This window comes from Urocampus carinirostris, chromosome 7 (assembly GCF_059441175.1).
Source record: "Urocampus carinirostris isolate Australia breed hairy pipefish chromosome 7, RoL_Ucar_1.0, whole genome shotgun sequence".
Lineage (NCBI taxonomy): Eukaryota > Metazoa > Chordata > Actinopteri > Syngnathiformes > Syngnathidae > Urocampus > Urocampus carinirostris.
This window is the reverse complement of record NC_142355.1, coordinates 27,296,968-27,318,618: the sequence shown is the minus strand read 5'-3', so window position 1 is coordinate 27,318,618 and position 21,651 is coordinate 27,296,968. Positions and strand designations below refer to the sequence as shown.

The 21,651-nt window shown below is 42.6% G+C and overlaps 1 protein-coding gene and 1 long non-coding RNA gene across 3 annotated transcripts in view; one reads left to right on the top strand and one right to left on the bottom strand.

Moving 5' to 3' along the window:
• Positions 1–2,283: 2,283 nt before the first annotated feature.
• LOC148362836 (uncharacterized) lies at positions 2,284–8,403 on the bottom strand. Of its 2 annotated transcripts, none has more exons than XR_015850903.1 (3): positions 8,158–8,403; positions 7,808–8,073; positions 2,284–2,631 (listed from the first exon to the last, which is right to left on the bottom strand). It is a non-coding gene; the product is annotated as an uncharacterized LOC148362836 (long non-coding RNA). The 2 variants fall into 2 exon arrangements; XR_015850904.1 differs by having other exon boundaries at positions 7,812–8,073.
• The window catches only part of cttnbp2 (cortactin binding protein 2), a 75,371-nt gene continuing 61,475 nt past the window's right edge, over positions 7,756–21,651 (top strand). The window contains exons 1-2 of the mRNA XM_088340415.1: positions 7,756–8,048; positions 19,442–19,549. Of these exons, the coding sequence (XP_088196541.1) occupies positions 7,962–8,048; positions 19,442–19,549 (195 nt within the window). The 5' untranslated portion in view covers positions 7,756–7,961. The remainder of the gene's footprint in view (positions 8,049–19,441; positions 19,550–21,651) is intronic.

The window sequence follows — 21,651 nt, the reverse complement described above, 5'->3', positions numbered from 1 at the left end:
TAAACTAACACTAACTCTTGAATAGTTGTGGTGCATATCAGATCTGGCAAGGTTTGCACATGCTTTCTCCTTTTCTGGACCTTGCAAGCAGATTAGCGTGAAATTCAAGAAACTAAACAACGCAGATAGGAAGTCGTGGGTTCGAGATCATACCAATGTGTTTCAAAAAAGGGCCTGTTGGGAAGCTAGCCAACTACGTAGTTTGTCTGATTTTTAAGAATAAATGTAAATGACATACTGTAAACACATTGACTACAAAATATGACACTTTAAACACAAAACATACTTACACATTTTGGAGGTGACAAATTATTGGAATTAATATCGAAAGTATTTGAAAGAATGCTATTATGGCTAGCTAGTTATTCAGCTACAAGTACTGGTATCTCTCTGCATGTCATAGATATTATCGCATTAACGCCCATGATCTTCTTGTTTTGATAGCGAAGCCTTCCAGACTCAAACCTTCCGTTCATAAACCCTCCACATACTGTCTGGACAACGCAATACTATTGATCCCTTGTCAGAGTGATCCAGGCTCTCTTTACGATTTGGATTATTCGAGAGTTCCACTTCTCCAAATCAAGTTATTGGATTCACATGCAATAGTTTGGACTACATTGAGTTAGTTGAGGTTTACTAAATTGAACTTACTGACTCAGTTATGTCAGTTCAGTGATATAATAGGAAACAACCCAAATGGCACTAGGTCAACGAATTAACTTCTAAACGTTAGCTTTGCCGCCACATTCCCAGTTCCAATCGTATTTCTTTCCAATTCATTCATGATCTGTTCTGCTAATCCAATCCAGATCGGGGTTGCCAGGACCTGGCGTAATACAAGCATGAACACCGAGGTGGGGGGTCGATCCGGCTCTTGATAAATCCCATCGGTGTTTGGTGGCCAACTGGCATAATTTATACCGTCCTGATCTTGTATCAAACATTCCGTGACAAAGACAAGCTTCTTGTTGATCTACACTTCAGGGAGCTTCTTTGTGTTCACCTGGACTCCTATTAGGATTTGATCATCTCAGAGGGGGTCTTAAAAAGGAAAGGACTCAACAGAAGTATGAGCGGAACGTCAGCCACTGTTTGACCTAAATAAAGCCGAGCTAACCTCTTTCCGCACTAGCAGCCTGGATCAACCGCATCCGTTAATCCCAAAACCACATCTGGGAGCCGAGAAGGCCCCCGTCCCCGCTTTCCTGCCGTGCTTGGATAAACAGATCCATGGTAGGGGAGATTTCAAAGCGCGAGCGTTGACTCGTGTGAGATTAGCGCTTAGCTTCTGTTTCCGTGGACACATCAGTGACACGCCGAGCTTACCCGTCATCGTATGCTTCTCGAGTACTGTTCATCACGTCTTTGGAGGAAATATTATTGAGAGATCGTTTAGAGCTGCAGTTCAAATGCATTAAGCACTTTGTGTAATACGCTACGACATCGAAAACGACTTACTACACATTACAGAGGTGGAGTACAGTATCTTATAACCTGTACTATGCAAAACTACATAAATAATGCTCTCTGCTGAAGTGTATTGCATTATTTAGAATATTGCAGTACATAACTGCACTGGGGAGGCACGGCAGCTGAGTGGTTAGCACGTCCTCGGCACAGCTCTGAGGTTATGGGTCCAATCTAGCTACCAGCATTCCTGTGCAGAATTTGCATGTTCTCCCCGTGCTTGCGTGGGTTTCCTCCGGGCACTCGGGTTTCCTCTCATATTGAAAAAAAAGTGCATGTCAGGTTAATTGGCTGGTTTAAATTGTCCCTGGGTTTAAATGAGCGAGTGAGTCATCTGTCTCTATCTGCCCTGTGACCAGTTCATGTTATCTCTTGCCCACTGCCCAAAGTAGCTGGGATGGGCTCCAGCACCCCCGTGACCCGACTGAGGATAAGCGGTGCAGATAATGGATGTATGGATGGATGGATAACTGCACTGCAAAAGAAAACATAAGATGTTGACGTATACGATATATCCATGTCCATCTATAAATACTCCATTACGTTTCATGTTCCTACACAACAATAGAAAATACATAGTAAAATGACCTTACTACACTTGCTGCAACTACCTATTATTTCAAAATTTAATTGATCTTATTCATTTTTCAATGTATTCAAATAATGGATGAAAGAATGAAATTTGCATCAAAAGAGGACATTATTTCAAATCTGGACTGCACGCAGTCTCTGGTTTAATCTGTAACCAGAAGAAAATAGTGATACCTATATATTGAACCATTTTGAATTACCATGGTACTAATCATTGTACAAACTTATGAGGGAAGTTTGATACCAAATTTTAAAAACAGTATATATTCCATTCTCTCTGCAAAAAATGTCAATACATCGTTAAATCCCAACAAATTGATGGAATTTCTTGATCCCTCTAAGTTCTAGTTGCTAATTGTTAAATTACGACTAGATGACACCCACCGTCAGACTTGTTCTGAATTTTAGAGTTTTAAGATATTTTGAATTTTAGGTAGTCTAATTTAAGGATGGGTGAGTACGAATAACGGGGATAAGTATTGTTGACAAATACAGCCTTTTTTAAGGTATCGTTACTTATGATGCTCCTGATCCTTGATTGGGGATGGCCAGTGGTCTCCAACGTGGTGCCTGCGGGCACAAGGGTGTCTTCTAAGTATGATCTGCATTTATATAGCGCTTTTCAAGTCAATGACTTCCCAAAGTGCTTTACAATGTGCTCCACATTTCCAACAGCGGCCTTGCAGCCATGTAAGGCGCTAACCTGCTTATTGGGGGTATTAGGGGTTCAGTGTCTTACCCAAGGACACTTCGACATGTAACACGGAGGAGCCGGGATTCGAACTGGGATCCCTTGATCCCAAGACGGGCGCTCTACCTCCTGAGCTACTGCCGCCCCTACATCTGAAGTGCCCACAAACCTGTTTTGAAAATAGCTCACAAGTGCTGGGTCATTGTGATTTTCTAGTAAAATATTTTGTGGTTGACTGATTATATTCAATTCTACTTCTAATAACATAGTAATACCATAGTAACAACAAAGTAAGAACAGGATAAGTTGTTATTTTCAGGATTCGTGCACCTTTTTCATGGCCGAATTTAAGGACTTATTAAGGCCACTCAAGGCCAATTTTCCAATTTCTCCTGTACAATTATTACAATAAATCTGTTTACAACGTCTAAGCGAAGAGCTATGCATTGTTTGCAATGAGAGAAGCGTTGCCATCATTTTTAAGCAGAACTGCTTAACTTTTTTTCCATTCAATGCACGGTTTATCGAGTCAGAATGTGGAGGAAGAAAGCAACAATTTCAAGCGTTTACAAACAGTTCATCCAATATTCAAGCACTCTTCAAACCTTGAGAAAACAACATTAAACTTCAAAGATTCCAAGCACCTGTACGAGCCCTGTGTTATTTTCTGCTCACCAGATATGAACCTCAAAATCTGTTGCAAAAGGTAGTTTTATGTATAATACTATCAGTCTGCAGTGTGCACTATCTGCATCAATATTGTCAAATTGTCTGTCTGTGTCTGTCTGTCTTTCTTTTTCACCCTCTCTCTCACTTTCTATATTTTTTCTTTTTTTTCTGTCTCTTTCATTCTTTCTTTTTTTCACTTTCATATCTTTTCCTCACTCACCTTTTCTCTTTCTCATGCGCACTCTTTCTCTATTCCCCCTCTCTCTTTTTTCTTCTTTTTCTGCCCTTTTCTTTCTCTTTTTTATTCCTCTATTTCTCTTATCATTTTTTCGCTTTCCCTCTCTTGTATACTCTCTCTTTATTGTGTGCTCTCTACTTCTCTATCGCTCTCTTTCTGTCCCCCTTTTAACTTCTTTTTCCTTCTCTCTTTATCTGTCTCCCTCCGATCTCTTCTTTTAATCTCATTTTCCTTCTTTCTATTTCTCCCTCTCTTTCCATCTCTTTTTTTCTCTTCTATATTTTTCTCCCTTTCTCTTTATTGTGCTAGCTCTATTTATCGCTTTCTTTCTTTCTTTCTTTTTTTCTTTCTCCTTTTCCCTCTAATATACTAGTCTGACTAAACACAAGCAGGACTACACTTTCTGCCCCTTTTATTTCTCTTTTTCCTTCTCTGTCTCCCTTGTTCTTACTTACTTACTTACTTATTGCTCCAGCGAAGGTCGGGGGGTCCCGTCCCTGTGCGTTGAGCCGACCAGATGAACCAGGTTTTTCCAATGCTGGCGGTCTTGTGCCAGCTGTTCTGCATCCTCTACGGCAACTCCGTGTTGTTGGAGGTCGACCGCAACGACGTCGAGCCATCGAGTGCGGGGTTTCCCTCGTGGTCGTCTCCAGCCTGCGGCCTTTGGGTCAAACTGGAGAATGGCTCGTGTCGGATGGTCTGGTGGTAGACGAAGGACATGGCCAAACCAGCGGGTGCGGCGTTGTGCGACCAAGGAAGATGCTTGGGGCTGGCACGTGCGGGCTCTGAGCTCTTTATTGGAGACTCGCTGGGGCCACCTGATGTTCTCGATGGTTCTGAGAGCCCTGCTATCAAAACCATCGATTCTTGTGGCCAGGGTGTCGTTCAGGGGCCATGTTTCTGAGCCATAAAGCAGGATAGGGAGTACGGCGAGGTTGTAAATGCGGAGCTTCGTCTTGCGTGCGATGGTCTGGTGCCGCCAGAGTGGTTTCCAGAGAGACTGCAGAGCAGATGCTGCCAGGGCTCTTCTGCGGAGAATCTCTGGTTTTAGGTCCCCATTGTCTGTCACCATGGACCCCAGATATACAAAGCTCTTGACAGGCTCTACGATGTCGCTACCAATTTGGATGGGAGGTGGATCTGGTCCATCACCGACATACATGAACTTGGTTTTCGTCCAACTCACTTGCAGGCCAAGCCGCGCTGCCTCTTCGCTGTAAATGCCCAGAGCGTCTCTCAGCTGGGTGTAGGAAGTGCTGAGAATGATGGTGTCGTCAGCATACTCCAGGTCAGTCAGGTGGTAGTTGCCGAAAGACACTCCGGGGATGCGCTCACTAACCCTGAACATCAGATGGTCGATGATGCAATTAAAAAGGTCGGGAGCAGCCACACAGCCTTGGCGAACGCCGCTGGAGATAGCAAACCAGTCGGAGTCAATGCCGTTGATACGGACACAGCTCTCTGTGTTGCTGTAGAGCAGCTTGAACAGGGCTATGATCTTGGGTGGTGCTCTGAGAGCTTGGAGGATGTTCCACAGTGAAGAGTGGCAGACGGTGTCAAAGGCGGCCTTCAGATCAATGAATCCGATATATAGATGGCGATCTTTACGGAATTCACGGGTCTTTTCTATCAGCAAACGGACGGCAGAGATGTGGTCCGTTGTGGAGCGGTTGGGCATAAAGCCAGCCTGCTGGGGACGGCGGCAGCTTCTGATTGCTGGAAGGGCACGGCTGAGCAAGATCCTGGTAAAGACCTTGCCCGGGATGGAGAGTAAGGTTATGCCCCTGTGGTTTCCACAGACAAGCCTGTCGCCCTTGCATTTCCAGAAGGGCAAGATGACTCCTCTGGTCCAGTCGGTGGGCAGCTGCTCCGATTCCCACACCTGGTTGAATAGGCGGGTTAGCCACTCCACCATGCCATCACCGCCGGCCTTGAGCATCTCGCCGGTAATGGCACAGATGCCGGGGGCTTTCTTGGTGTTCAGCTTCTTCAGAGCAGCTCTCACTTCCTCGGGTGTTACAGGGTCTGTGCAGCAGGTGTCGTTAGGAGGTGCTGTGCTCGCAGCCCCTAGGAGGGTGGGATCAGCCGGGATGGTGCTGTGCTGCAAGAGGAGGCTAAAGTGCTCCTTCCAGCGCTCGAGGCAGTTGGCTTCTGTCATGATGAGGTTGCCGTCTGAGTCCTTTACCAGGGCTGTCTTTATGTGTGGGCCGCTACGGGCTTGGCGTAGTAGACTGAATACGCGGCTCATGTTGTTGTTGTTGGCCGCGGACTCAAGCTGTTGGGCTTCTGCCTGCCAAAACCTCTCCCTATCTTCAGCAATGGCCACATTGCGCAGGCGATTCAGTCTCCGATACTCTGTGAGGTCGCCTCGGAGTCGGGCCTCACGCCGCTGGTCTATGATGTTTAGTGTCCTCTCTGATATCCAGGGCTTTCTCGGGGAGGATCGCGGGCGTCCGAGGACATTGTGAGCAGACTGGAGGACACTTTCCTTGAAGGCCGCCCAGTCTGTCAGCTTGTCAGGAGCCAGGGTATCAAGAGAGCGGCGGATGGAGCAACTGAAGTCTCTGGCGATGTTGGGGTCGCTGAGTCGGGAGGAGTCGGGGCGAGGCAGAGTCTTGTGCTGGTTGGCTCGGAGCTTTAGCTTGAGCTGGGCCACCAGCAGACGATGGTCTGTGTTGCCAAGCTGTGCTCCTCTGAACACCCGGCAGTTGGTTACAAACGACTTCCAGCGTCGTGATATCAGGATGTGGTCCAATGCCTTCCTGGTTCTGCCATCTGGGCTGTACCACGTCCAGTGATGGATGCATTTCCGGGGAAACCAGGTGTCAGCAACACAAAGGTTGTTTTGGTGGCAGAGGAGGAGGAGGCGGTTGCCATTGTCGTTTGTTGTGCTGTCAACGAAGGTGGTGCCGACAGGTGAGCCGGGGGACCGATCATTGCTGGATAGAGTGGCGTTGGCATCAGTGAGGATGATGGTGACGTCGTGTGGTGGGGCTTGGTTGACAGCCTGGTGGAGTTGGTCAAAGAACGCGTCCTTCGCATCCTCATCAGCGACATCGGTGGGGGCGTAGGCGACGATCACTGTCATCTTGCCGTGATGGTGGAGGAATCGAGCAGACAGTAGTCTGTCGCTTATTGGTGTCCAGCTGATGAGGGACCTCCGGAGGGCTTTTGGAATGGCAAGAGCCACACCGTAAAGGCCGGTCCGACTCTCGGGGCCACTCCAGATGTAGCAATGGTTGCCAGCTGTTGTTTCACCATTGCCTTGCCATCGTACTTCACAGAGCCCTGCCATGGTGATGTTATAGCGACAGAGCTCTCGGGACAGCAGGGTGGCAGCTCCGGGGCGAAGGAGTGTCTGGACATTCCAGGTGGCGACACAGGTCTTATGACGAAGATCGATCCGTACTCGTTGGTCGGGGGCAGGCTGGGGTCCGTTACCGTGTTGGTCAGTCCGGCTTCTTTCTCTGGTCAGTTTCGTAACAAAGTGTGTTTCTCCTGGGTGAGTTGTTAGCCCTCCGCAGGATAGTCGGTTGGTGGGGCTGCCACCTCACAGCGTACCGACACGCTGGGGTCTTTGTTTGTCTGGAACCTACCCCGGAGACCGGCCCGCCATGGGTGACCCTACCAGGAGCAAGCTCCCGACGGTATCGCTCTCCAGGGTCACTGGAACACGCAAGCCCCCTCGCCGCATCAAGGCCAGACCCATCCGAGGGGGGCCTTGTTCTACCTCTTCATTTAATCTCATTTTCCTTCTTTCTTTTTCCCCCTCTCCATTTCTTTGTTTTTCTCTTTTACCTTTTCTCCCTTTCTCTCTTTATTGTGCTCTCTCTATCTCTTTCTTTTCTTTTCCTCGTTCTTTCTTTCTTTCTTTCTTTCTTTCTTTCTTTAATATACTCGTCTGACTAAACACAAGTAGGACTACAGAAGAGCAAGAGAATGGTAACGATGTTGATATTTTCGACAAATGTTGTTGTCAGTCACCATGGGGCTCGCGACTCCTCTTACATCTGGATTTGTCCGACTACCGGTTCCGTGCCCGCCCCCTTCCATTACACGCCTCTCCCGTCTCCCTCTCCCGACTCATTGGTCCGCCTCTACCTCCCTCTCCCCGATCTCATTCTTTTCTCCCCTCTCACCAACCTTACCGACCGTTTCTCTGTCCTTCGTCCACGTTGTATTCATGTCGCCCCGGGCGTGTGGATGACTCTCGTCCGGCGGTGAACTAGTTAACGAACGGCGGCGGATGAGCCCCAGTTTGCCGCCGCTCTCCGGCAGCCAGAGCACCGCCACAGTAGGAAGATGGCGTCGGAGGGAGCCAGCGGAGAGCAGCCTCCTAGCCCGGCACAGCAAGCCCTCACCGCCGCCGTGCTGGGAAGCGTCGACTCGGTAAGAAACGGAAAAGAAGGGAATGCTAAAAAAATAGAGAAAAACCCGGGAGGGGCTTAGTCAGAACCGCGGTGAGAAATGACGCGCATGAATCACTGCGAGTGCCTACCGGGCTCTGTGCGATAATGTCCGGAGGCGGAGGACAACACAACAAGCGTCCGTGTCAGTTCGGCGTAGAAGAACCGAACCGAACCCAAACAGGCCGCCATCCCCCTTGTCTTACAATTTTTAAGACGAATAACAAGCTTTCCACTCAGCTCGCTCCGTGATGGAGAATTCTTTTGTTCGCCCTCGAGGGCTTCGTCGAACCTTCGTCCCGAGATGGAGAGTAACAATAAAGGCAAGATTTGACATGGCGACCTCATTTGCGCATGTGCATTAAAAATCTCATTAACAACTAATTGAAATCGGTTTGTGTTGGTCTGGTGCGTTTTGAGGTTCTCAGGTGGATCCGAGCCGAACCTTCTCAGGTTCCTTGGGATGGGAAGCTCATGAGGAGGTGCTATTTCTTCAGTTTGCCGAGACCAGATGCTCCAGTTTCAATTGTTGACACACACCTAAGTGCAGTACTGCCTAGTAATCGATTACTGGTTTTGAAATGTATGTTTTAAGTATTGCACACTCGTTCACCTCATGCACTCAATTGCATGGGTCTCAGATAAAGTAGAGCAAACCCCGGGACATGACTTTAATCTGTTTTGAGGAGGGGACGCAAAGAGAAATTGCGATGATTGAAACCTTTGGTAAATAGCTAATCCACTCTGAACCCTAGTCATCCGGATAAAACATTAAAAATAACAAAACAGCACAGTGCATAGTAAGTGCTACTTATGTGAAATAAAGATACATGTGATTAGTAAACATTTTAAATACATAAAGGACAAATTAAATCTTATTTGTTTTTAGTGTGATGTGACTGGTCAAATGTAGTAGCGGGTGGATGCAGAGGGTGGGAGGAGATAACATTGGAGGGTCAGAGGGGATACTTAATTTAAAACTTCCACCCACAAGGATTGTTATGCCCTCCGAAGACTTTGTTACCGTAATCAGCTCCTTAGTCTTCACCTTCGTGGTATGCAGGTACATATTTTGTACATTTCTTTGTATTATCAATCAAAGGGAGGGCAACGAAAAGTAAATATATAAATGAAAAACTTTGTGCATGGATTGTCTGATGCTACTGAACACTTTGAGAGGTTGGAAGTCAAACAATATTTCTATATGACTCGTATTCACACTTTAAGTCCACGTCCAAATAATGTACACTGACATGCGTTGTGTCACGAAAAAAGAAAAAAAAAAAGAAACAAGATGGTTAAAAACAGTCCTGAATGTCAATTGGTTAGGTCCATACTCGATAGCGAGGGTAACTATGCGTGTGCATTCTTCGTATTTCTTCATAAACACAAGCTTTGTTTCCATGGTTATTGTGTTTTTGCTTCCTGTTCTATGACATTGCAAGTCTTGGGACACATCGCAAAAAATACAGTACAAATAATACATGATTGTATTTAGGGCTGCAACTAACGATTGTTTTTATAATCGTTGAATCGGTTGATTACTTCTTCGATTAATTAATGAATCGGATGACTTAAAGACATTTTTAATTTCCTCCTCTTGTTTCAAATATTAGTGTAGTGGACAGATAGAAAAATAGAAATATAAAGAATATTTAATAATATAACACAATAAAAAAAGCAAAGTGTTTGTCGATAAATTTGACAATAAACAAAAAAGACATATAATACAGACGCTCCCCTACTTACAACCATTTAACTTTCGAAAAATGGTAGATACGAACATTTTTTCGGAATGTCGAAAAATATGCGGACATTGCTGTAAGTTAGATTTTGTATTGTGTGCAGCTTTTTCCGAGTACAGAACATTACTGTAGTGCTTCTTTCCGCCGCTACCGGCGTGTGGCGCTGTGAGAGTTCACCCAGCATCCACCCCGAAGAAGAAATTTGCTTCCTCTTCCGAGTTCGTGTGTAAACATTCTACACTGTATCTCCAGCGCGCTAAGAACTTTGACATTTTTATCGTTTAATATCTTGTGCATCCATTCAATATGGTTGGTGTAATCTGTAAAGAACAGGCGAGCCTTTTCATTTGAAATGAAAGTGGAATAATAAAGCTTGATGCGGTTGAGAAAATGGTTGGATCGCTTTTTCTCAGCCACTTTCTACCATGGAGGAGGAAGTTAAACTGCACTTTATTTGTCTTTATAGAGCATATTATTTTATGAAATGTTTATTTTTTTTAGCACAAAACAGTACAGGCTACTTATACAAGCCTTAACCATACTTGTATAAACCTTAAACATACAAAATATAGCAATGAAACAACTTATGATCAAATTCAACTTATGAACAATCGTCCGAAACTCGTTTATAAGTTAGGGCAGCGTCTGTATACACCTGCAAATATGTATGATACTCTTTTCCTACCACCTACTCCAAAAACATTATAATTGGATTTATACATAATAAAAAAGAAATAGCAATACATTTCATTTTATGTGTAGCAATTTGTTCTATCCACGAAAACAATATCAAAACTGTAAACCCGCTTTTTAAAATGTTGCCAACAAATTTGCCTTTTTGTTTAAATTTTTGAAAATGATAAATATAGTCAATATAATTTTTTTTTTAATATGCTTAAGAGTCTGCCCCTTGTGTTGTGTTAACTATGTCTTTAATATTATTATTTTTATTTTATTTACTTATTTTCACATATTTTTTTCTTCGTGCTTCTGCAGCTCTTTCTGTTCCCTTAAATTGTTTACTTTATTTCATGTTGAAAACTTTCATTCCAATTGTAATGATGCAAAGCAACTGGATCTGTATTTTTCTTCCTCTCCCTCTCTTTCTTTCTCCTTATTCTGTGTTTCTCACTTGCTCTCTCTCTATCGCTTACTCTTTCTTTCTTATCACGTACTCTTTTCGTTTCTCTCTCACTTTCTCCATTTATTCTTTTTCTCCCTCTTATTATTCTTTTCTTTTTTCCCACTTGTTCTCTTTTCCTCACTCTCCTTTTTCTCATGTGCGCTCTTTCTCTATTCCCCCCTCTCTCTTTCTCACTTTGTTCCTCTCCTTTTTCCGCTTCTTCCTTTCTCTTGCTTCATCTCTGTCTTTCTCTTACCATTTTTTTCTCCCTTTCCCTCTCTTGTGTCCTCTCTCTTTATTGTGTGCTCTCTACTTCTCTCTCCCTCTTTCTCCCTTTTACTTTCTCTCTTTCCTCCTCTCTTTCTCCGTCCCCCCATTTCTCTCTTTTTTAAAAATTTCATTTCCCTTGTTTCTTTTTCTCCCCCCCTTTCCGTTTCTTTTTCTCTTTCCCCTTTTCTCCCCTTCTCTCTTTATTGTGCTCCCTCTATTTTTCTCTCTCTCTTTCGTTCTCCTTTTCCCTTGACTATACTAGTCCGGCCCCCGTGAAATTTCTTTCTAGCGTGTGGCCCGCAGCTAAAATGAGTTTGACATTCCTGGATTAAAGTACTGTACCAATGGTAAATAAGACGAAACAAAAAACTAAGATAACATGTATAAAAACGATCTTGCTGCCCCCTGCCGGACCAAAGTGGCACTACAACTCTGTGTCACAACCAAATTGTGTGCACTCTTATTTGCATTGATTTAAAGTACTTAGTGGCTCATAAATCACATGGTACAACAAATTGATGATCTAATTAGTTGCCAAAACATTTAACAAACAATTTAATTTGATTGTATCTGTTTGTCATTGCAGCCCTTGTTGTAATGGTGATTTTCAAAGTCTTATCACAGCAAACAAAATTCTAAATTGAATGAAGGGAAAAGCATTGTGGGAGGTAGTTCAGACTTTTTTTTAATGATGGCGTGACGCAAACCTAATACCGGACAAGCCTTTTATATGACGCAGACCAACAGTAGACAGGCATCTTAGAGATGTAACCCGCCATATGCTGCAAACACTGTAAAGTTGGAAATTTTGGGGCATGCAGAATAATTTGATGTTGTGTTGTAGATAAAGGCCTGTTCAACAGCCACAATTAAAGTAAAAGGTCAGGACAGGTGTTAAAATAAAATAAACCATTAACAGAACTTTGGAATTCCCCAGTGTGGCTTTCCATAAATAGTTAATTAGTGTTAGGACTTTCATACAGCCATGGTTAAAAAAAAAACTTGTTCGTTCAGTAAATAGGTCATGCAATTTCTGATCTGTGTGTCATATTTCTTTTTAGCTACTGGGTTTTCGAATGCATCACATGTGGCAAAAATGAAATGAATAAGATTACTGGACTTTGTCATTTTCCTGTATTCCTTAAAATCGTTTGTATAGTGTGAATGCCTAAAGATTTATGACTAAAGGTTTTACGAGGTAGTATTGTTGCCACCGTGTGATGTAACTACTCATGTGTAATTCCGTGTATATGATTAATTAGCAACATGAATAAATTTACATGCAAAGAAAAATGAAATTGTATTTACCCTTGTTGTGACGTGACTTGAGTTGGTTGAGGGGAATAGCCGGTGGATGCAGGGGGAGATTTCCTTAGAACATTTCTTTCCTTTAATTGTCGCCTTATTCTTAATAATTGTCTTGATTGTCGCTTTGTTAAAGCAATGCAACTTAGCCATGGTAACAATACAAATGCCTTCTTGTGGAAATTTGCCTCTGGTCGATATCCTCACATGGTTAGTCTGTGCCCTACCACAATCATATTGTAATTTTATTACTGTTTTTTAGTTTTTTTTAATGATATTTTAACCATTGTGTGTGTTAAAGGAAGGGATTTAATTGTATTATTGTACATGGAATGTTTTTACACAGTACTCTGAGTGGCAATTTATTGCCTAAAAAGTGGTTTACAAATCTCATCTCATCTCATCAGCCGTACCGCTTATCCTCATTAGGGTCGCGGGGGGGCTGGAGCCCATCCCAGCCATCTCCGGGCAGTGGGCAGGGGACACCCTGAACTGGTTGCCAGCCAATCGCAGGGCACACAGGGACAGACAACTCATTCGCTCATTCACACCTAGGGACAATTTGGACCGGCCAATTCACCTGAAATGCGTGTTTTTGGAACGTGGGAGGAAACCGGAGTGCCCGGAGGAAACCCACGCAAGCACGGGGAGAACATACAAACTCCGCACAGGAAGTCTGGAGCTGGATTTGAACCCACGACAGGTTCGCATGACATGAACTGTGCCGCACAAGCGCTAACCACTGCGCCGCCGTGGTTTACAAATCAATTTGATCTGATTCTTTGTATAAAAGTATAGTGGTGTTTTCGTGATGCCATGATGCAAACCAATAGCAGACTAGGATTATATATTACGTCAATCAATAGCAGACGGGCATCTTAGAGAAGTAACTCTACATATGCAACGCATGTAACATCGCAAAGTTTGGTTTTGACATGCAAAATATTTTGTTGTGAGGGGTCCACTGAACTTGTACTAGTATACTCTACTAGAGGGAAGATCTTAAGCCCGAGCCCGACATGATCCAAAATTCGGGTCGGGTCTAAAATGTCGATCATTACGTTCAGGTCGGGTTGGACTTCTTTCTCGTTTAAAAAAAAGTATTATCCACCTGTCATTGTTCTACTTTGTCTCTCTTCCTCTCTCTCGTTTGAAGTGTTGCGCTAGATTCTTAAAGGAACAGTGTATAATATTACGTGCCTCCTAGTGGTACAAAAAATCTTTCTTCCAGTAAAAAAAAATACAAAACATTGATTTGAATACTATAGTACCAATGTTAATTTTTATAAAAACTTATAGGTTGAAAAATTATTTTCTTTTTTACCTTCTTGGATCGGCATCATGTTCTTCTGGCATCCTGCTCCCAAGCTTTGCCGTGTATCGCTGGCCCTCGCTCGTATCGGACAACATTGTGCCATATAGTGGTCAAATATTACACGATAGGACTTTAAGGATATACTGCTGCTGTGGTAGTGGCACAAATTTCAACCCTCAAAATGACAGACGGCCTTTAAATGTCTCCGTCAGTTTTTAAAAAAAAACGTCAATGAAGGAAAATTGTCGGTTGATGTAACCTCTGCAGACACAGATATATAAAATATGGAAATGTTTATACAGTCTTGTTTAACATAGTTTTTGTTGCAAAATACAGTCTTTCATTTGTTATCATAAATCACCTCTCCTCCTCCAAAGTCCTCACAAATGAAATAGGAAATTTGGGGTTTGGCCTGGTCTTGCAAATCAAGGTAATTGGTCGCCTGGGTCAGGTGTGAAGTGGATTTTTTTTAGGCTTGATCATACCTCTGTTTTGTACTGGCTGTTATTGTATTTTTTTTAATTGTATTTTTTGACAAAACATTGATTTTTTTTTTTACTACTTGGGAGCAGAAATTTCTTCCATTTCTATATTTTTTTGTCTGGGTCTGTTTATTGTTCTTTCTAAGGCAGCCTTGCATAAAGGCATGAAGTAAAGTGTGTGCGTGGGTTTGAGTGGCTGTATGAGGTGAAGAGCTGTAGAGGAGGTGGTGTTATGGGGTTTGGTAGTGTTCACCAGACACCTTTCTAAATTAGTCTTAATTTCAGTGACTCAGCGGGCATAGCTGGGAGTTCCGTGTCAGCTCCAACGAATCCCACACTCCTCACACATACGCTCCAGGACACTTTCGCTTGGCTGCAAGGCCAAACAGGTGCAGCGGCTACATGGTGGTCAAACCCCCTCGGCTCGCTCGCTTCCGCCCCGTCCCGCTACCCCTGACGAACCCCGGGCCCCCCTCCAGTGCCTCAGTTAAATAAAGCGCTTTGCTCTTTGCTCGCCCCTGTCACACTCGCTGTAACTGGCTTATGGTAGGAGGGAAGTTTCTTGTTTTCACACCATTCAATACTGGTCAGATTGTTCTCGGGGCACATTAGCAAAAGTTTTTTCTTGCGTGGAAAGATCGATGAGACAAAAAACACTAATGAATAATCAGGGGTTTTCTATCGGGTTTTGGGAATAAATCTGAAGGGAAACCACCAGAGTAAGACGACCTTTAAAATAGAATGGAATCAACTAACCGTATTTTTGGAACTATAAGGCGCACCTACAAACCCTAGATTCGAAAGTGCGCCTTATAAACCGGTGAAAACTCATGGTGCCAGAAACAAATATGAGAGAAAACAGAAAGTTGTCCTGAAAGATATAAACGCAAGGTCAGATTCATCATAAGATACACCAAAGTGTTGTTTCCAATGTTGTGCTTTTCTGCGTTTATTCATATTTTTCAGGTTGGGGTCTGGTGCACCCTCTTCCACCGCAGGGCCCCTGATGGGTTTGGAACTGGGACATGTGTGTCCAATCACCACACACCTGTCCTTAATTACCCCATGCCTTCATAGGGACATTTTGTATAGGGCCTGTGTACCACCATCAATTTCACAATCTATACTGAAATCACGGATTTTCCATTTTTTTCCTGGTTTGTGAGGTTTGGTTTTTGTTTCTGAGAGTCTTTTTGGATGTTTTTGACCATTTGTTTGTTTGTTACTTTGTTCCTGTGTTTTGTTGTTAAATATCAATCCCTTTAATCGAGCACCCCTGCTTCCGCTTTTGCTTCCCTTCATTTGGGTCCACCAGAAACCATAACAACAACATCTCCATTCTCTAACATTCTTTTCTGGCACCATGCGATAATTTATGTTTGATTCCCGTTGCATACAATCTTTTGCGATTTCTGTCAGCGACAATTTTTTTTGACTGATCAATCATTGTACTAATGTATAGTAGCTCTTACTGTAGGTGGAATTCCATGCACCTTAGAGTCGAGTGCGTCATTAAAAATGAAAAGACATGACCAGAGACTATGTTTTTTGGGGGGGCACCTTATAATCCGATGCACCTTGAAGTGTGAAAGATGGGGTATTTGTCATTGATTACAACTACTGTAGTTGTTTACAACATCATTAGACGTAGGACTCTATGATGAAGATGTAATAACATATTTAAAAAAATCAAAATAAGATGAAAAAGAGCATTTTGATAGAAGGTTATGGCATAAATTGTATGTACACTATGTAAGTAGTGCAACAACATTGAAAGCAACATTGTTCAAAAGTAATAATTAAGAACTGAATACATATACATTTTAAATACATAGTCTAAAGCAGGGGTCAGCAACCTTTTTGGTGTGGAGTGCCACTTTCAAATTTCCTTGTAAATCAGTGTGCCACACCAAAATAAATGACTCGCACAACATTTTTTTAATATCCAACAGAGCTGTAATTTTACACCAGTCCAAATATACAACATGGATAGACATTTTAATCGTATAACTCAGTGTTTTTCAACACTTTTTGAACCAAGGTACTGTTTTATTTATAAAAATTCCGAGGCACACCGTCCGTCGAAAATGTTTGAAGTTATGTCAAATATTTCACTGTACTACCTCATAAGCAGATAATTAGTACATAAAAAGAAGACAATACTTAAAATAAAAAAGAATGATGTGCTTTGTTTTTATTTTTTACAGTGCAATCTTAAACCGCTTTGTTAAACAAATTAAGTTATTAAATGTACTGTGCTACCTCAAGAGCATATAATTAGTACATAAAAAGTATATACAAATCTACTGTCGCCTACTGATATGGATGACTATTACAGTTGCTCGTCTGAAGATTGCAAAAATACTGAATAATGGCCTGCTTTTTTGAAAAGATACAATTAGGCAAATTCCAGCAGCACACGAGACAAGGTCTCACGGCACACTAGTGTGCCCCGGGACACTAGTGTGCCCCGGCACACTGGTTGAAAAACACTGGTATAACTGACCAATTTATCTTCCACTATACCTGTTCATAAATCAACTAAAAAATGAATGTGAATAACAAGTGGAAAGGCCTGTAGCCATCCATGACTTCAACTTTTTGCCACAAGAATTAACCAGAATCAACCATTCTTCATTAACAATGAACTACAATCAAAAAACAAGTGCTATGGACAGCTAGCATACCATTCATCAATGATATCTTGGATAACTTGGAATAACAGTAGCAAAGCAGGAGGCACGCGCTCGCATACACGCACACACCGGCTTCTTTAAAATATTCACCATCAGTAAATGGTTTGCTGTGCTTTGCTATGCAGTGAGCAATGTGATAGCTTGCTTCAGTGGTGGTGTTTTTAGCAGTGACAAAAGTCTTCAGGGTCTGTGTTTGTTTGCCTTACCTGGACACTGCGCGTTTTAATGTCTCCGCCATGTCAGACTCATCCTTGAATTCATGTTCCGTCTCGTAATGACTTTTAACACTTGCTGTGCGAAGTACAATGCTCTCTAGGCATACTGCACAAAACAGCACGGCCAGTTTTTGCACAAAGCCTCATTCGTCTGTCCATGCTGGCTGGAAAGAACGAGATGTTTTCGCTCGAGGAGCCGTCATGATTCGTTCATTTATCGCGCGCGTGTGTTTCGTTGGCTGAGTTAAAACACGGTTGTCTTCTCTGCGAGGTGCCGCGCAAACACACGCTGACACATGAAGCAGAGGAGGAGGGACGCTAACGTAAAGCCTCTAAATAACACGGCGTGCAACTGAAAATGTCTACATTTCAGGTAAAAATGCAAATTTTAAAAAATATAATCATTATTATTTTGCCGTGCGCTTGCGTGTCACTGGTTAACCCCTCGCGTGCCACAGCTGGCACGCGTGTCATAGGTTGCCAATCCCTGGTCTAGAGAAACTGGTGTATTTCACAGATTAAAGAACGTTTACAGATTTGAGTGCTTGTTCTTTTTCTTCAGTTTTGTGCCTGTTCAGGGCATTGATGGCTCAGGGGAGGAAACTGTCTCCCAGAGTCTTTCCTTATTTTTTTAAATCAAGTGAATTTGATTTCACAAGGCATCATTAACAAGAAAAGTTTCTAGATATTTCAAATCCTGACAGCCACTTTTGCTGCAGACGTAATGATGAGGGACACAGAACCAAAGCAGTCAAATGATGTAAATTTGAGAATGAAGTTAAGGAACAAATTTTCCAAATTTGGAAAAAACTAGAACAAAAAATTGAGCATTCCGTTCTCCGTCTCAATGTTTTTCCAAGAAGTTGTTACTGCCATTACCTCATGCTGTCAGTTACAATTTCAACACCCTAAACCACCAAAAGCCAATTTTCTAAACCTTACTAAAGCTCGGAATTTTCCCTCCTTTTTCCTATTAACAGTCAAACACATAATGAAAGTTGAAAGCCACATTTTTCTTTCCAGACGTGGGCTTTTGAGATTTGTGAATCTGCTAAAGGAGTGTGAAGTTCGACACTCGCCACCTTTTTGTGTTAAATAGCACACGTTGTTCTGTACATCGACTGAAATTCATTGTTCCGGCAATTGTTAAATGTTTTGACACAAGATGAAGGCTGTACCATTCACCTCTAGGAAACGGGAGGTCTTTAATTTGTTTAGATTTTTCTAAGACAGTGGTTCCCAAGGCGGACGCGTTTGACCTCGGGGAATATTTTTGATTTTTAACTTTCCTAGAATGGAGTGCAATTGCAACTCAAGTACACTAACTGACATTGGCGCTTTCAGTGTTTTGTTTACATTTAACATCCGTGCTTTGCACATAATATAAAGTATTGAGTATGGTGTCGACACTAAGTGGAGCGGACCCTCAAGTGACCCCGTAAAAATATTTAATAGGGATGAGGAGACCTGACAAATGGGGTGGAGGGGCAAGAGGTTTCCTTCTTTTTAAGGTCGGGCATGATAGAAAATAATTGAGACCCACTGCTTTAATGCGAAGAGATATAACGCAGAGTACCACCATCTTTATGCAATACCATTCGAATGTACTTTTGTGAACAGACATGACAAAATCTGTAAATTACAGATTATCATCACAGGTGATTCAAGACGTAAAATCATCTTATTCTGATTCCGCAAAATCTCGACTCAGAATCATGCAAGCGGATTGACTCCCCATCGACTCGGGAATGACACCTAAACTGTTTGCCTGTTATAAGTGAAGCGGAAAAATCTTGTAATGTGGCAAGAAGCGATCTGGTCAACCCCGATTACGATCATCCTCAACCACTAGCCGCTAGGAGCTGCTTAATGACCTAGCTAAACGTAATTAGGCCTTCATTGCTGTGAGGTAGGACGGGATCGCTCGCTTAATTGGATGGCTCGGTTTAATTAGTTTGACGCAGGATTGAGTGGGTCGCTCAGTGATATGTATTGTAGTTGTCTTAATGGTTGCACTTTTGATGCTATAATATTGTGACACTTAGATTCGGTTTTATCTTGTCCATCAACATTTAAACTACGGCACAAACCTTTATTTTGAGATCTTACGTACACAAGCCCCACATTTCTGCTTTAAAGATTTACAGTAATGATCGACATTACGAGTTCAACTGGAGCAAGTTCAGTTTCGGAAAAAAACTTGACTTGTTTTTGCCGTGTTTCAGAAATGCGACTTCAACATGGATAACCTGAGCAAGCCGGAGCTGCTGACCCTGCTGAGCATCATGGAAGGCGAGCTCGAGGCTCGCGACCTGGTCATCGAGGCCCTCAGGGTGAGTTGTTGCTCATTTGAAAAACGGCAATGGACTCGTTTGCCTTGCCGATCTGCGGGAAGCTCTGCACCAGTAGATTAGCTTTAGCAAAGTCTACTTCAAGTGTGATGAGGGAAGGTGAAAATATTTTGATTATTCTCTTGTCAATGTTTTGAGTATGTGGCTTTTTTCTCAAGAGAAGGTTAGCGGGAATTGATTTTCATAGCTAGCTGCTGTGAAATTGTTATTTATTTTTTGTCTGAGTTGTCCTTTTGACGTGGTGTTGTTTTACTTTGCAAGGATTTTCTTTAGGGTATTTTTTTATGATTTATCTCTAATATTTATAATCATTCTTTCGGATATGTGGCGGTTCTAGGTTGTGTCTGTCTTTACCTAAATTAGTATATAAGTGTGCATGTATGCCTTTGAGGCCTTTATTTAATTTGCTGTGCAAATTCCTGTGTCCATTTTTTTAATTATCAGCGCTGACTTTAACACTGAATATATGATTCATTCGATTGGATATGCTGTGAGTGGCACGTCAGCTGAGTGGTTAGTGCGTCCTAAGAACAGTTCTGAGGCCATGGGTTCAAATCCAGCTACCAGCCTTCCAGTGCTGAATTTGCATGTACTCGCTGTGCTTGCTTAGGTTTCCTCCGGGCACTCTGGTTTCCTCCCATATTCTAAAAAACATGCATGTCATGTTAATTGGCCAGTCCAAATTGTTCCTTGTTGTGAATGAGTGAGTGAGTGAGTTGTCTGTCTCTGTGTGCCCTGCTGGCAAACAGCTCAGGGTGTCCCCTGCCTACTGCCCGAAGATGACTAGGATGGGCTCCAGCACCCGTGTGACCCTACTGAGGATAAGCACTGCAGATAGTGAAATGTTGGATACGCTGTTTGGAAGCATTACACATTGTAAAATACAAATTTGACACTGGCCTTTTTCAGGGTACAGCACAGGTTTTTTTTAATTGCATTGTTTGCCCTGCATCACTCTTGCATTCTAATCAGAAACTTTCAGCATGTAAGGATTTTATTAGTACATCTTTGCTATTCCCACCTCGCAGTGGAAGCCATTCAAAAATTAATGAACGGTGAACAACACGAGAGTTAAAGAGAAGCTAAGAATAGGAAAGAACACAACGTTCTTCGGAAATCTGCAACCAAACGGAATTGTTTTCTTTGCATGAATGCTGAATGAAAATACATGAATTTATGTAACAATATAAAGATTGATCATCTATAGTGATAGAAATCTTGATGTAAAATGTAATTTGAAGTAAATCTTGTCCGATTTTAACTCAAACTTACAATCTGGGACAGTAGGAACGAATCATCTTCAACTTTTGGCCTGGAATGGATAGAACCAGTCGCAAAAGATCCAAAGTGTTGCTCTTCACAAAAACGTAATACAGACTGATTCATGCTTGTAAAAGTTAGCCAATTTTTAACAAAAAGACATACAACTTGACTAATTTAACAAGACATCTGTGAGTAATGCACAACATAACCAAACACAAAAGGCCTTTTCAGTCATTCCCTATCATTTTGCGTATACTTGAATAAGAATCAACGCAAAATATACACAATTTTGTCAACCCAAATATTTTTATAGTGTTAAGTACCGTAATCAAGTGTGTCTTTTTTTTAACTGAAAAAGTATGTGGCGGCCACATCTACAGCAAACCAAATGCACCCTGAGCCGCTTACTGATTAATTTTGTTTAATGGTTAAATCTTGGTGGAAGTCTAGCCAGCTTCCCTTGAGCTGTACAATGATCTTGTTTGTTCTTTGGCGGACTCGTGTCATGTGAGGCCAGCAGTCTGGAAATAACGAAGAGGTATAAAATCCAAAAACATCAACAAAGGCATTCGTATCCTAGGCTCCACAAACTGTTACAAGTCTTGCAACAGGGCGTCTGTTCCCACAAGGAACGTCTGCAAGAAGACGCCAGCTGCGGATACCAGATGAGCGGACGAGTGAACGAGCGAGTCCCGGCGACAACACACCAGCACTTATCAATCATTCGTCGCCTGGCTCTGTGGCGTTATTAAGCAGCTTTGGAGCCGCAGATTAATTAGCATGTGGGTAAAGCCACGCTGAGCCGCCGTATCGAGTTTCGC